This window comes from Montipora capricornis, chromosome 1 (genome assembly GCF_036669925.1).
Source record: "Montipora capricornis isolate CH-2021 chromosome 1, ASM3666992v2, whole genome shotgun sequence".
Classification (NCBI taxonomy): domain Eukaryota; kingdom Metazoa; phylum Cnidaria; class Anthozoa; order Scleractinia; family Acroporidae; genus Montipora; species Montipora capricornis.
This window is the reverse complement of record NC_090883.1, coordinates 37998201-38010980: the sequence shown is the minus strand read 5'-3', so window position 1 is coordinate 38010980 and position 12780 is coordinate 37998201. Positions and strand designations below refer to the sequence as shown.

General features: G+C 39.1%; 1 protein-coding gene across 1 annotated transcript; it reads right to left on the bottom strand.

Moving 5' to 3' along the window:
- Positions 1-1926: 1926 nt before the first annotated feature.
- On the bottom strand, positions 1927-12726 carry LOC138042052 (60 kDa heat shock protein, mitochondrial-like). Its single transcript, XM_068887793.1, has 10 exons — positions 12598-12726; positions 10065-10268; positions 9194-9446; positions 8307-8389; positions 7177-7272; positions 5639-5732; positions 5382-5550; positions 4619-4964; positions 3483-3746; positions 1927-2621 (listed from the first exon to the last, which is right to left on the bottom strand). Exons 2-10 carry the CDS (start codon positions 10266-10268, stop codon positions 2364-2366), a joined length of 1767 nt encoding a protein of 588 aa, XP_068743894.1. The 5' UTR covers positions 12598-12726; the 3' UTR covers positions 1927-2363.
- Positions 12727-12780: the final 54 nt, after the last annotated feature.

Sequence of the window (12780 nt, the reverse complement as noted above, 5' to 3'; positions counted from 1 at the left end):
GAGGGAGCGGGGGATTAATCATTTTTTGCGTTGCCTTCTCAGAGAGGTGGGGATTAGTACATTTTGGCCTTTGCTTTTCCCTATGGGTTGGTGGATTAGTACATTTTAGTCCGTTGCCTTGTCCGAGCAAGGAGGAGTACTTAATAACCCAGTTGGAAAGGGGTCAGAATGTGCACAGTAGGAAGTAGCAAAGATTGACAGGCCTACACAACTCCTTGACGGTTGAGACTTTTGTAGCGTATTTTCCATCTTTGACCTCTTTAACGCTTTGCGCTTACGAGCATTTCTTTTAGGGATTTTCCCCTTTGAAAGGATATGAGCGGTGGCTCTTTGAAAGAGAGAACGCTAGTTTTGAATCAAGTGCCATTTTTTTGATAAAACATGTTTAAGGTTTGGCACTGCCAGGTGGTACTATGTCACAAAGGGCAAGATATCTTTAGGCATTTCAATCCTTTGCTTCAGCGCTGGTTCCCTTTCTGTGAATTTGATGTCTGATAGAAGCGTCTCAATCAGACGTTTTGGATAGCCTCTATCACGGAGACGTGATTTGAATTTGTAAATGTTCTCTTCAAAAGTTGTTCTTGAAGAATTAGTGCGTAGAAGTCTTAAGCGCTTCGCCCTTCACGAATCATTTTTTGACACCTAGTGGGTAGCTGGAGGAAAAATGAATGTACTGAAAGGTTTCAGCCGGCTTGAACTGTGTTTTTATACCCAGAATGTATTGATTTTGCCTTTGCCTTTGCCTTTGTATACAACAGTGTATAGACAATTTGATGGTAGGGTGGTGTGAGTTTGCTTGTGGGATGAACTTGTCTATATCCCTTTTGCTGACATCCCGCAACGAAATAATGTCGTCAATGTATTGTTTCCAAATCATTGGCTTCATGACGCTTTTGCTAAGAATCTGTCTCTCAAGATTGGCCATAAAGATATTTGCAAGGCAAATGCCATTTTAGTACCCATACCGGTACCGTGAATTTGTAGATAGTTCTTTCTGTTGAAATGGAAGTAATCCTCTTTGAGTACGAGTCTTAGTATTTCTTTGATATAGTTTGTACTGTGGGAATTGAAGGGTTATTTTGTGCTTTGCATACCGTAATGATTTGCTCTTCCTGTTGTATATTTGTAAATCCACTTGTGACGTCCATTGATACAAGGAAAGTTCGTTTTCCTATCTTCGTCTCTTCATATGTAGTGTGCATTTCCTGCCGGAAAAGTTGAAGACATAATGGACTGCTTTGTCTCCTTTTATGGTGATGGATGTGTCCTGAACAAAGCTAGAAAATTTGGCACTTGTTCCATGTGAAAATGCGTTGACCAAACGTAGAAGTATTCAAAAATAATTGTCAATCACACTTCTGAAAGTAATACTGCGGGTTTAGACAAGGAGTTTTTTTGTCCCCTTTATTGTTTTCGTCATTTGCATTAGATTCGGCACATGTAAAGTTCGACGTTTGAAACGGGCCTAAGATCACGTCAGTTGTGAACGTTGGATCCCTGGAGAGATCTAACAACTAAAGTCAAAAACGATGAACTCGTATGGAATCTTCTTTCTGGGGAAGGTATTAAAGAATGTTTTACTGGTGATTTACAGAACTAAAACCGCTTTTGAACATTGTCTCAATGGACAGTTGACTATGAAAAGCTTTCCTTCACTATTCACTGGAACCGAGTATCGTTCCTAATGCCTTTTTCTACCCAACCTCCTTGTTTCCAGCCAGATCTTGATCACGTGATAATGTTTCGAAAAGTGAAAGTAAGTGGCCGTATTTGCAAAGGTTGAGAAATAAAGAAATAAAAAACATGTGCGAGATCTTTATTTCAAAACCTCCAATCAGAATGACCTCACCTGGACAGACAAGATAATTAAAGTCCAGCCATAACTGTTAGCTTTAAAACAGTACTTAAAACTAATAGTGTAAACAGTGAGTGTCAAAAACAATTTTATTGAGAAGCTGCTGGCAATAAGGAACTTTGAATGCAGATTGGTTTCATACCTATTTGCAAAACAAGCAAAGCAAGCCGTTATGCTATGACATAGTTGTTCTGCAACACGAACTTACACTAGCTACTCAAGCAAGCAGAGCTGTGTATTCTGAGCTCAAGTCTTTCTTGTTATCGCCTGACAGGCAAAACGTCCATCCATCCTTAATGGGAACTAAGCTTAAACTTAGTCTCATAAAACAATTGCCCACCTTTAGTGTACACTGACTGAATTAGGAAATTATACATCGTCTTGGGCATCTAGCGCATTAAAACCATTAATGAAACGTTTCCAGAAAGGGAGGATGTACAGAAATCGAAAAAAGGCAACTTGACTCATCACCATCATCATCATCATTATCATCATCTTGTCTGATTGTTTAAAATCCTCCCATTCCTCCCATTCCTCCCATTCCACCCATTCCTCCCATTCCAGCCATTCCAGCCATATCAGCCTTGTCATCCTTGGGTATCTCAACAACAACTGTTTCAGCAGTTGTCAATAGCGAGGCAACACCTGCAGCATCTGTGATGGCTGTTCTCACTACTTTGGTAGGATCAATAATTCCCGACTGTATCATGTCAACGTAAGTGTCATTGAGAGCGTCATAACCTTGGTTACCCTCCAAGGATGCCACCTAAAAAAAGGAAAGTGAGAAGCAAGTAAGAACAATGTGCAAACCACAAAGTGGCATAGAAAATGTGTTAATGTCTTTTAATACAAAGCAGAGAGGTAATGTAGTTAATGTCAGCAAGTTAGACTGCTAGTCTGAAGGCAGAAGATCAGGTTTCCCCTTTTTTTTCTCTGACTGTGATTAGGAAAAAATTTGATGAGGCATTTTTGACTTTCTTAACCATGTCCAGAAAACGCTTTTTCATAAAGTTTATCTTGTTTTTCCAGCCCCTCCCTATACAACATCGAGACATGACTGGGTTATTTGCACTTCATTCTGAACCAAATTATGTGAGGGAGGGACAGTAAGGGCTGGGAGGGGCAGTCTCTCACCACTCAACTTTACTTGAACTTCTTAACTATATTTGCATTCTGGCAGATAATCCATTTCTGACATTGTTCAATAAGAAAGGACAACTCTTTGTCAGTGTTCGTTATTGAGCTTAGTGCCTTCCTTGTTTAACACTTGTGCTCTTATAAAGTTGTTTGATGCCTGCGTGTAGCTCTGTGTATTTTTCCTGTTTCTTAGCTGTTGTGATAGTGCCTTCAAGTAGTATCCAATTATTATCATCATCATCATCATCATTATCATTATACTTTCTAGTTCTCTCATATGAGGACACTTAAAAATTCATCCTAAACATGGCAATTTGGGGCCACACAATATTTTGTGTGGTCTGTGGGTTCAAGGAGCCTTGTAAATGGTGATAAAGAATGATGTTAACACAATATCACAGTACCTCTCGCTAGGGATGGTGGATTGAAGAAGCGTTGTTAATGATAATAAAGAATGTGCCAAAGGGCTTAGGGTGGTTTTTTTCCCTACCTTTTCAACCACTAGAGCTGCCTCTACTCCTGCATTCTCAGCAATGGTCTGGCATGGTTTGCGAAGAGCACGTCGCACAAGGTCCACCCCTTTCTTCTGGTCTTCATTGCTTTCTGCAACACTGTCAAGGCTATGAACGCATCTCAACAGAGCAACTCCACCACCAGGAACTATCCCTTCTTCTACAGCTGCCCTTGTAGCGTTAAGGGCATCAGTGACTCGGTCCTTTTTCTCATTCACTTCCACTTCACTTGAACCACCAATCTACAACATGAGATTAAACCTCTTAAAAAAACCACTTAAGTGAACCTACAGTGATAACCTTAAAAGACAAAGTTGTCATAGGCAATGATCTTTCCTCCACTTATTTGAACCTGTCACATTTTCCTGTACAAGCATGACCAGGAAACTGAAGTTTTTAAGTGCTACTATGACGAAAAAATCAATTCTTCTCTTTCTTTGCAATTTAAGACTATGTTAACTACCCAGTGGCCAAAGTCTTCAGCCTTGATTTCAAAAAGACACCTGTTTATTTTTACTGGAATTTTTCTCTGTAATGGTCTACCATTACTAACTTTAAAAATCTTGAGAGAGCTGGATTGAGGGGAAAATGGCATCAAAGACATAATTTGCATGAACATGGCTGAATTAATATGCACCACCAGAGTTTTAGGTCTTACAAACTTTAAACGCGTGTTTTGCATTTACAATAAGCTGCACTTACACACTGAAATTTACAGCTAGTGAGTAAATGACGTCACTTTTCCCTAGATCCAACCCTCTGATGTCCAATCAGCCAGTTTTGAATGTGAGTAATGGTGAACAGTGAAATCCAAAACTTACAGTCAAAGAAAACAGCCTTTGGATAAAAATTAAAGCTCAAAATTTTGCCAGTCAGGTGTTGAGCAAACACACTTTAAGATTTAGACAGATCCCGGGTAGGTTCCATTTGTATCTTAAAGGAAACAGTTTTTAAGTGGACCTACAATCCTGGTCACAATTGTTGGGACAATTCCCACTTTTCCCCCTCCCCCCATTAAAATGTTGATCTGCATGTACACAGTATCAATATTTGTAGGGCAATATACTAGTGAAGATTTGTCATGAAAGATATTTAACTTTTTTTTGTATTGTACCTTTAAGATAGCAACTCCGTCAGAAAGCTTGGCCAGTCTTTCATTCATTTTTTCTTTCTCATATTCTGAAGTGGTCATTTCCATTTCTTCTCTTATTTGTGTGCATCTTTTCTCTATTTCTTCCTTGTCTCCCTTGCCCTTCAAGAACAAGGTGTCGTCCTTCGTGATGGATACTTCTCCAACTTCACCAAGGTCATGAATTTGAACGTCTTCAAGTTTTGTTTCTAGGGCTTCATCACCAAACACCATGCCTCCCGTGACAATGGCCATATCTTGAAGAGAGTTTTTACGATTATCACCAAATCCTGGTGCCTTCACAGCTGCCACTTGAAGGCCAACCTTTAGCCTAAAAAGCAAGTAAAAACATTTAATTTAGTTTCTTCATTTGGTCCACATTTTCTTAATTTGGTGTCAATGCCATTTATTACACTCTGTAGTCATCACTGCCAAATCAAACCTCCAAAAAATTTTATTTAAACTGCATTAAAAACAAAAGGGTATGTGCCCAAGTTCCCCTTGGTAGTGCAATTGGAAAAATCTGATGTGATCAGTGTCACGACAGACACAACCTTTCTATTAAGGATATTTGCTAGTGAAATCACTTCACAGTATGTTATCAAGCAATTAAGGCATGCTTTATCAATATTGAAGACACTTGCCAAAAGAAGATTTTATGTTCATGGTGGACAATTTTACTTGACAATGTGCTAATCAAGGGAAACTAGTGTAAATACTGCTACATTCCTAGACTGTTTTAACGCACCTATTCAAGACAAGAGTGGTGAGTGCTTCACCGTCCACATCTTCAGCTACAATAACAAGAGGTTTTCTGTGCGCATTCGCAATCTCAAGGGCAGGAACAATCTGTTGAATTGAGGAGATCTTCTGCTGACTTAACAAAACCAAGCAGTCCTGAAATTCGACTTTTTGTCCTGGAAAAAAAATAGTGGCAACACCACAGATTAAGAGTTTTAGTTTCTTAAATCATTTACCTGTGAATTTGGCTATCCCAATAACTACCTTTAGTTGTGTTGATGAAGTAAGGGGAGATGTATCCACGATCAAATTTCATTCCTTCAATTAGTTCCAATTCATCTTGAAGCGTCTTGCCATCCTGCAATAACAAAACATGAAGTTAATTTATGCAACTACATAACACTGAGCAAATGAAGCAAAACAGATGGCTTTTGTATGCACCTGTCAATAGTGAAAAAATTTCTATAAGAATCTAAAGAAACAAATTCCACAGGAATTGTCAAGAGAGGCATGAGCCATTCATGCATTCTGAAACATGAGTGATGTTGAAGTTGGGGAAAAGAGCAAGTGGACACTTTGTGGTGCTTATTAAAATCCCCATTCATATAATTAGGGGCATTTCTTGACATATCTGGAAGACTGTATGGAAGAGGGATAAGCGAGGCCAGTTTCTTCATTATGGAACATACTCAAATCCACTTATGTAAAAATAAATTATACCTTATTTACTTCAACATTTCATTTTCCCAAGGGAGCTCAATTAACAATACTTGTGAGGGTGCGTGTGAAATAGAGTTAGTGTAGACCGAATGCATAAATGGAGGCCAAAAATGTATTCTTTTGTTTATGTGCTAATTAGACTCACTAGCCTCACTCTCAAGCAACATTTCTTTTGTATTTTGTACATGCAAACAAGGCTAGTGAGTCTAATTAGCAGCATAAACAAAAAAATATTTTTTTGGCTGCCATTTATGCATTCGGTCTATATTCATGCACAATACTAACTACTGTGCACCTCTTAAGGAATGAAACAAGGGGTACTGATCATATCCTCATATCTTATACCTTTATTTACCCTCGGATTTTTAGAGTGGCTTGGTGTAGCTAATATCTCCGAGCATTTACCCTCCCAACCATGATACACCACAGAAGACAGACCACAACACCGGGAACTACATGCCCTACTCTTTACGACAAGTCTGCGGGTTCTTTTACGTCCCACAGGATTATGAACATTGAAGGGTTGTGAGACGGGACCTCCGGCTTATCGTCCTTATCCGAGAAGACTAGAAAGTCTAACCATTTGCAGATGTAATTACAAAGGCAGCACTTTCTCCTCAGTTATTTAAAGACCCTGAGTATTGGTCCGGCTGGAGTTGAACTCACGACCTCCCACGTAACAGCCCGGTGCTCAACCAACTGAGCCACCGGTGCGCGGTGCAGACCGATGAGGGGGGATACAGACCTCACAAGTGTAGAAGAACTGAAAACTGCAATGATGGACAGGAGGATCGGAGAAGGTGGGCTGTTTCAAAGTGAGTGGAAACTTGACCGAAGAAGAAGACGAAGACAAAGACGAATAAAAATCACCTGTCTTAGTGAGTACCCTGACATAACATTTAATGGAGGGGATATGGTTAACATGGCTTGACTGGTTAACCTGTTGACTCCACAGGCATCCCAGGGCACCCCCAGTTGACGAGTGTAAAATCATCTGGTGTTAGTGTAAAATCTGTCACTTCCAGGAGTCAATGGTTTAACAAAATGAAACATTCAAAGGTTGAAAGTTCTATCAATCCCACCTTTACAGTAATGACTCCATTCTTTCCAACTTTTTTCATGGCTGAGGAAATCAAATCTCCAATACCCTTGTCACCATTGGCAGAAATTGTTGCCACCTGGAAGGAGAACATTTATTATAACATTTTCCCTGACAAACTGGCATCAACATAAAAGATTATTTAAGTTCTAATAATACCATGACCAAGGGAAAAAGACACTAGTTGAATGGAAAGGAAAGCAACTTCATTTAAGCATGCAGTCTTCTAGCACTGGAGCACTAATTGGGGACACTCTAAACTGAAATCAACAAATTGATGCAAATCAAATCTAACGGCACTTTTTGAGGAATGGGGAAAAAATGGAGTACCCGGAGAAAACCTCTTGGTGCAGAGTAGAGAACACACAAATTCATTCCACATATGACACAGAGTCTGGGAATGGAACCCAGGCCACATTGGTGGGAAGCGAGTCCTCGCACCACTGTGCCAGCCCGGCACTGCTAACAATTTATCGAGACCAATAATTTGAAGATTATTAATCATTTGTAGTTCCTTTGGTAACATGACAACATGCTGATCACTTTTTGTTCAATTCTCAAGCCTATTTAATGGAATACTGGTGCCCTAATAGTTAGAGAGACAGTAAAACAAATCCCATGATTATTGGAGCAAATTAAAATAACTCACAGTTGGTTTCTAGTGAGAAGGGAAAGCCAGAGTAACGGGAGAATAACTTCTTGGAAAAAAATAACGGACCAAAAAAAAATCAACCCAGGTGATGTTGAGTCTAGGAATTCAACACAAGGCCACACACTAGCGTTGGGCAAGTGCCCTCACTGCTGCACCCCCCCCCCCCCCCCCCACCTTTCCACCAACCCTGCTTAATGCCTGGCCAAGGGGTAATGGGTCTGGTATCCACTGATATGCCAGAGTTCCCACATTCAAGTCCTGCTCTGGTCACCAAACAAATTTGCTTTGGGTTATCCACAGATTAAATCCAACACTTGTAGCAGTTAGGATGCTTAAAATTGTTATTTCTATCATATGCTTTATTGGGCCTGAGAGCCTGGGCCCTTGAAAGGAGCACTTCATTACACGAGAAATTAATAAAATAAACATCTACAGTGAACAACATCTATGATTTTGATTACCTGAGCAATTTCTTCTGGAGTGGTAACAGGTTTTGACATCTTCCTCAAATTTTCAACAACAGCATCAACTGACAACATAACACCTGGGGAAAGCAAAGGAGCAAACATAAGGTAACTCTTCACTGCAAGACTTCATGAAAAGGATAAACATTTCTCTGAGGGTCACAAGAAAAAAAGAAGTTTTATAGTGTGAAAGATATAATGTATACCTTGAAGAGTGAGAGAAAACCACACCATTAATTTAAGGGCTAAGATAGGGAGACACTGGATTGAAACAAAAAGACATATAGCTGTTGGATCACTCAGAGCTTCCTCTTTGTGAAAAGAAAAAAACAAAAAAGGTGATTTGAGCTCCAGAAAATGTGTCTCAAAGCAACCTTTGCCAATTATTTTTCAAACTCAGAATTACTGTCAATTTAAATTCACAATATTATTGCCCACTACCCACCTGGCACGGCAGTGCAGCGCAAATCACACATGGGTTCAAATTCCATTCAAGCCTGATTTTGTTCAGGCGTGAATCCCGTATATAACAACTATTAACCTCAGTGTCTGTGGCTAGAGGTGGATATTTACCGAGCAGGGAAGCCAACATTTTGACACTTCTGCCTCATTCAGGGGATTCAACAACTTTACCCATAAGCAGCCAGCAATAATAGAATAGGCACCAGGATGTGATTACAGTGCAAAGCCAAACATGAGAGTCTGCTTGTTAGGTAAACAGACGGCTGCAAGGGGTGACGTCCTACCGGCAGCGATAAATGGTCGGTAAATGTCCATCTATAAGTTGCCCAAGATATTTTCTCTAGTAAGAAAGTAATTATTATCACTCAATTAACGCTTTAGCAGAAAACAGTGTCTAATTTTTTTGGTCTGCATGTACCAACCTCTTCTAACTTCCTGAGGATTGGCTCCTTTGGACACAATCTCAAATCCTTCCTTTGCAATGGAACGTGCCAGGACAGTAGCTGTGGTGGTACCATCTCCAGCTTCCTCATTTGTGTTGTTGGCAACATCTTGTACAAGACGTGCGCCAATGTTCTGATATTTGTCTTTAAGCTCAATTGCTTTGGCCACTGTCACTCCATCCTTTGTGATCTTTGGTCCTCCAAAGCTCTGCTCAATTATTACATTTTTACCCTAAAGCAGAGCAATTTTAAAAAGAAGTGTGAATAGGCTGCACAACCATTTTGCACAAAATTTATTTGAAAAAAGTGTGGCCTATACACATGCAAATGCAGTATATGCAACTGGAGCATTCCTTCATGGTAATGACCTAAAGCGATGAATTTCACTAGGACACTTATGGTCTAAATGAACTGGATCTTACCACTCTTGAGGAGCGAAGGGAATCCCTATGTAAATCTTTTTACAAGAACAATTTAAACACTGCTAGCAAACTTTGTAGTCTGTTACCTGATCCTGTTGATCATTACTATAATCTTAGAAATCCTATGAAGCTGCCCTTGTATAAATGTAGAAATAATAGTTTCAGTAACAGTTTTTTACCATATTGTGTCCGCAAATGGGATGCTAACCCATAGCCTTACATGTTTAAATATATTACCTTTATTGTTTTAGTATTACATATATGCCATATATTTATCATCTATTGTAAACTTGAGTTTTTCAATTTCAATTTTTACTATTGTAAATTGCCAATCAAGTATTTTAATAAACATTATCATTATCATTAAATGACTAGTGCAAGAGGAGCTTATAGTTAAATTGGACAACAAAAATATCTTGCTGTCCAACCTTTGGCCCCAGAGTAACAGCAACAGCATCAGTCAAGATTTCCACTCCTTTAAGCATGTTAGCCCTAGCATCAGCTCCAAACTTGAGCTCCTTAGCTGCCTGGTGATGGCATGATGTACTAAACCCCTGAGCTAGCCTTGGGCTGAAGAGTTTGGGAGAAAACAGCTGCCGAGCTGTGCAGATCACACTTGGTAGACGATACATCTGAAGATAACAAAATAGGGTATGTTGATACATAGTTACATACTTATATATACATCTGTACATCAATAAATATTTATTATTAACCCTGTTGTAGTTGTACCTTACAGGAAGCTAAAATGGTTAATTTATGATCGAAAGGAAGGAAAACATAAACAATAAAATAAACGGTAATTAGATGGAACATAATTAATGATAAGCTTTCTAACTGAAGCTTATAGCATTTATTTGGATAGAGATTGGATTTAATTTGCTCGGACACATGTGCTAGGCAGACTGTTACAAAAAGGAATTACTCAAGGCGAAAAAAACAAAGACCTATGGGAATTTGCAAATATGTCCATAATTTAAAGGGATAAATACACCTTACTGAATGGTTTTATATATAATACGAGCAACAAGCAAAATGCTGTGCGTCTTATATGTTAAACCATTAAAAAAGGGATATATTACGCCATTTTCTAGTATTTTGCCTTCTTCCTCCACTGACAGAGAATCATATCGATTGCACAATAAGGTGCATGCGAATGACAAAAACAACACAGATGAAACAATTCAAATGTCCTTTATTTGACTGGATAAACGATATGAGGAGTGACAAGTGATGACAAGCTAAATTCTCAGGCTCTGCATCATGCTGAAAACAATTTACCAATCAGTGCAACATGACCGTTGGCAACCGCCAGGAGGGGCTGGCAACTGCCAAATATGGTCACATTACACTGATTGGTACATTCAAGTAAACTCAAAGGATGCTTTGGTTTCTTGCACTGATTGTCTTGAGAAAGCCTTATTATGGTTTTCAGGCTTGCGTTTCTTGGGGAATTTTCAAAAGAGAACGCTAAAATTCGGCAAAGGTATTAGGCCACCCCTAATCCATTGAATGCTGGTGTTTTTAAGGTGACAATTTCACTGGTTTGGTGTCAGTTCCAGCTTGAACAAGACGGGGTCACCAGTCGGTGGTTCGGTGTTGCCTGCCTTGTCAATTTTCTTGACTCTTTAACTGGCGGTCCAGAAAAGATCTCTCAAAATGACACCGTAAAGTGGTACTATGATCAAAAAATCATTTCCTTTTTTTTCTTCAGATTTTGAAAGCGTGTTCGCTTAACACCTAACTGGCAAAATTTTGAGCTTTGAGTTTTATCCAAAGGCTGTTTATTTTGAGTGTAAGTTTTGGATTTTATGGTCCACCATTACTCACGTTCAAAACTGGCCGATTGGACCTCAGAGGGTTGGATCTAGAGAAAATGACGTCATTTACTCAATAGCTTAAAATTTCAGCGTGTAAACACAATTTATTATATATGCAAAACACAGGTTGAAAGGTCTGAAAGCCCGAAACTCCGGTGCTGCATATTAATTAGGCCGCGTACACACGCATTGCATTCTTAAACTAGTGAGTGTTTGACGTCATTTTCTCCTCGACCCAGCTCTCTCAAGATTTTAAAGTTAGTAATGGCGGACCAATAAATACGAAAATTCCAGCTAAAATAAACAGGTGTCTTTTTAAAATCAGAACTTAAAACTTGGTTGAGTTAGTGTTTAGTTAACATAGTTTTGAAATCCAAAGGAAAAACAAAAGTTTTTTTTTGGTCGTAGTACCACTTTAAACAGCTTGGAACGAACATTCAACAAAAAAACATAACACAGGACTCAGTCGATACTTTGTTTGATCTTTCCTTGAAATCTTTGCTTTTTGGCAAATCACAACTGCCACAATATTCTTCTGTATTTATCCTTCCGCAGATCGATAACATTAACAACAACACCAACAGAGGGTGGTCTGCCTGTGATGAGTTTTCTCCTTGTATGCACCTGATTTATGAAGTTGACATTTTTCAGGGGCACATTGGTATTATGCAATCTGCCTCAATCATTGCAAATGAGCAATCACTATATTTTGAACGATACAAACTTAAAGGGATGAAAACTATGTTCAGCCGCACATGCCTGCCGGAATTTGAGTTTGAAGGAAATGAGATTTCTCCCTGATTATAATAAACTTGTCTTTTGTCAAAATAAGGCAGTCCTTTACTTCTGACTTTTTTTTATCATAATTTTCATTTTTGTCGACGGATTGAAGAAAGTTTCAGGTCATCCGAACTTGACTGTCACATGTTTAACGTTGAAACCGATCGAATAGCGATGAAAAACGAAATTTTCAAATTCTAGGAGACTACTCTGTTACTACACTTTTGTACAAACACGTGGATACTTGGCCAGAATATGGACAAATGTTAATGATGGAGGTGACTGCCGAATTACACAATCCAAGCGACTCCACTAGTGAAGTTCTCGCTAATATGCACTTTCGACAAATATTTCATCTTACCTTTAAAATCTAGAAGAAAATGAAGATTGAGAATGTGAATTTTACGCACAAAATTGTGCCACACTCAGAAACGAAGAGTCAGCCCACTTCGGTTGCCCCACGTGCCTCGACACCGGGGCTTTACATGGCATGCTCTGTTAAGGAGCATATTTATTGCTCTAGGGTGGGGACAAATCGATCATA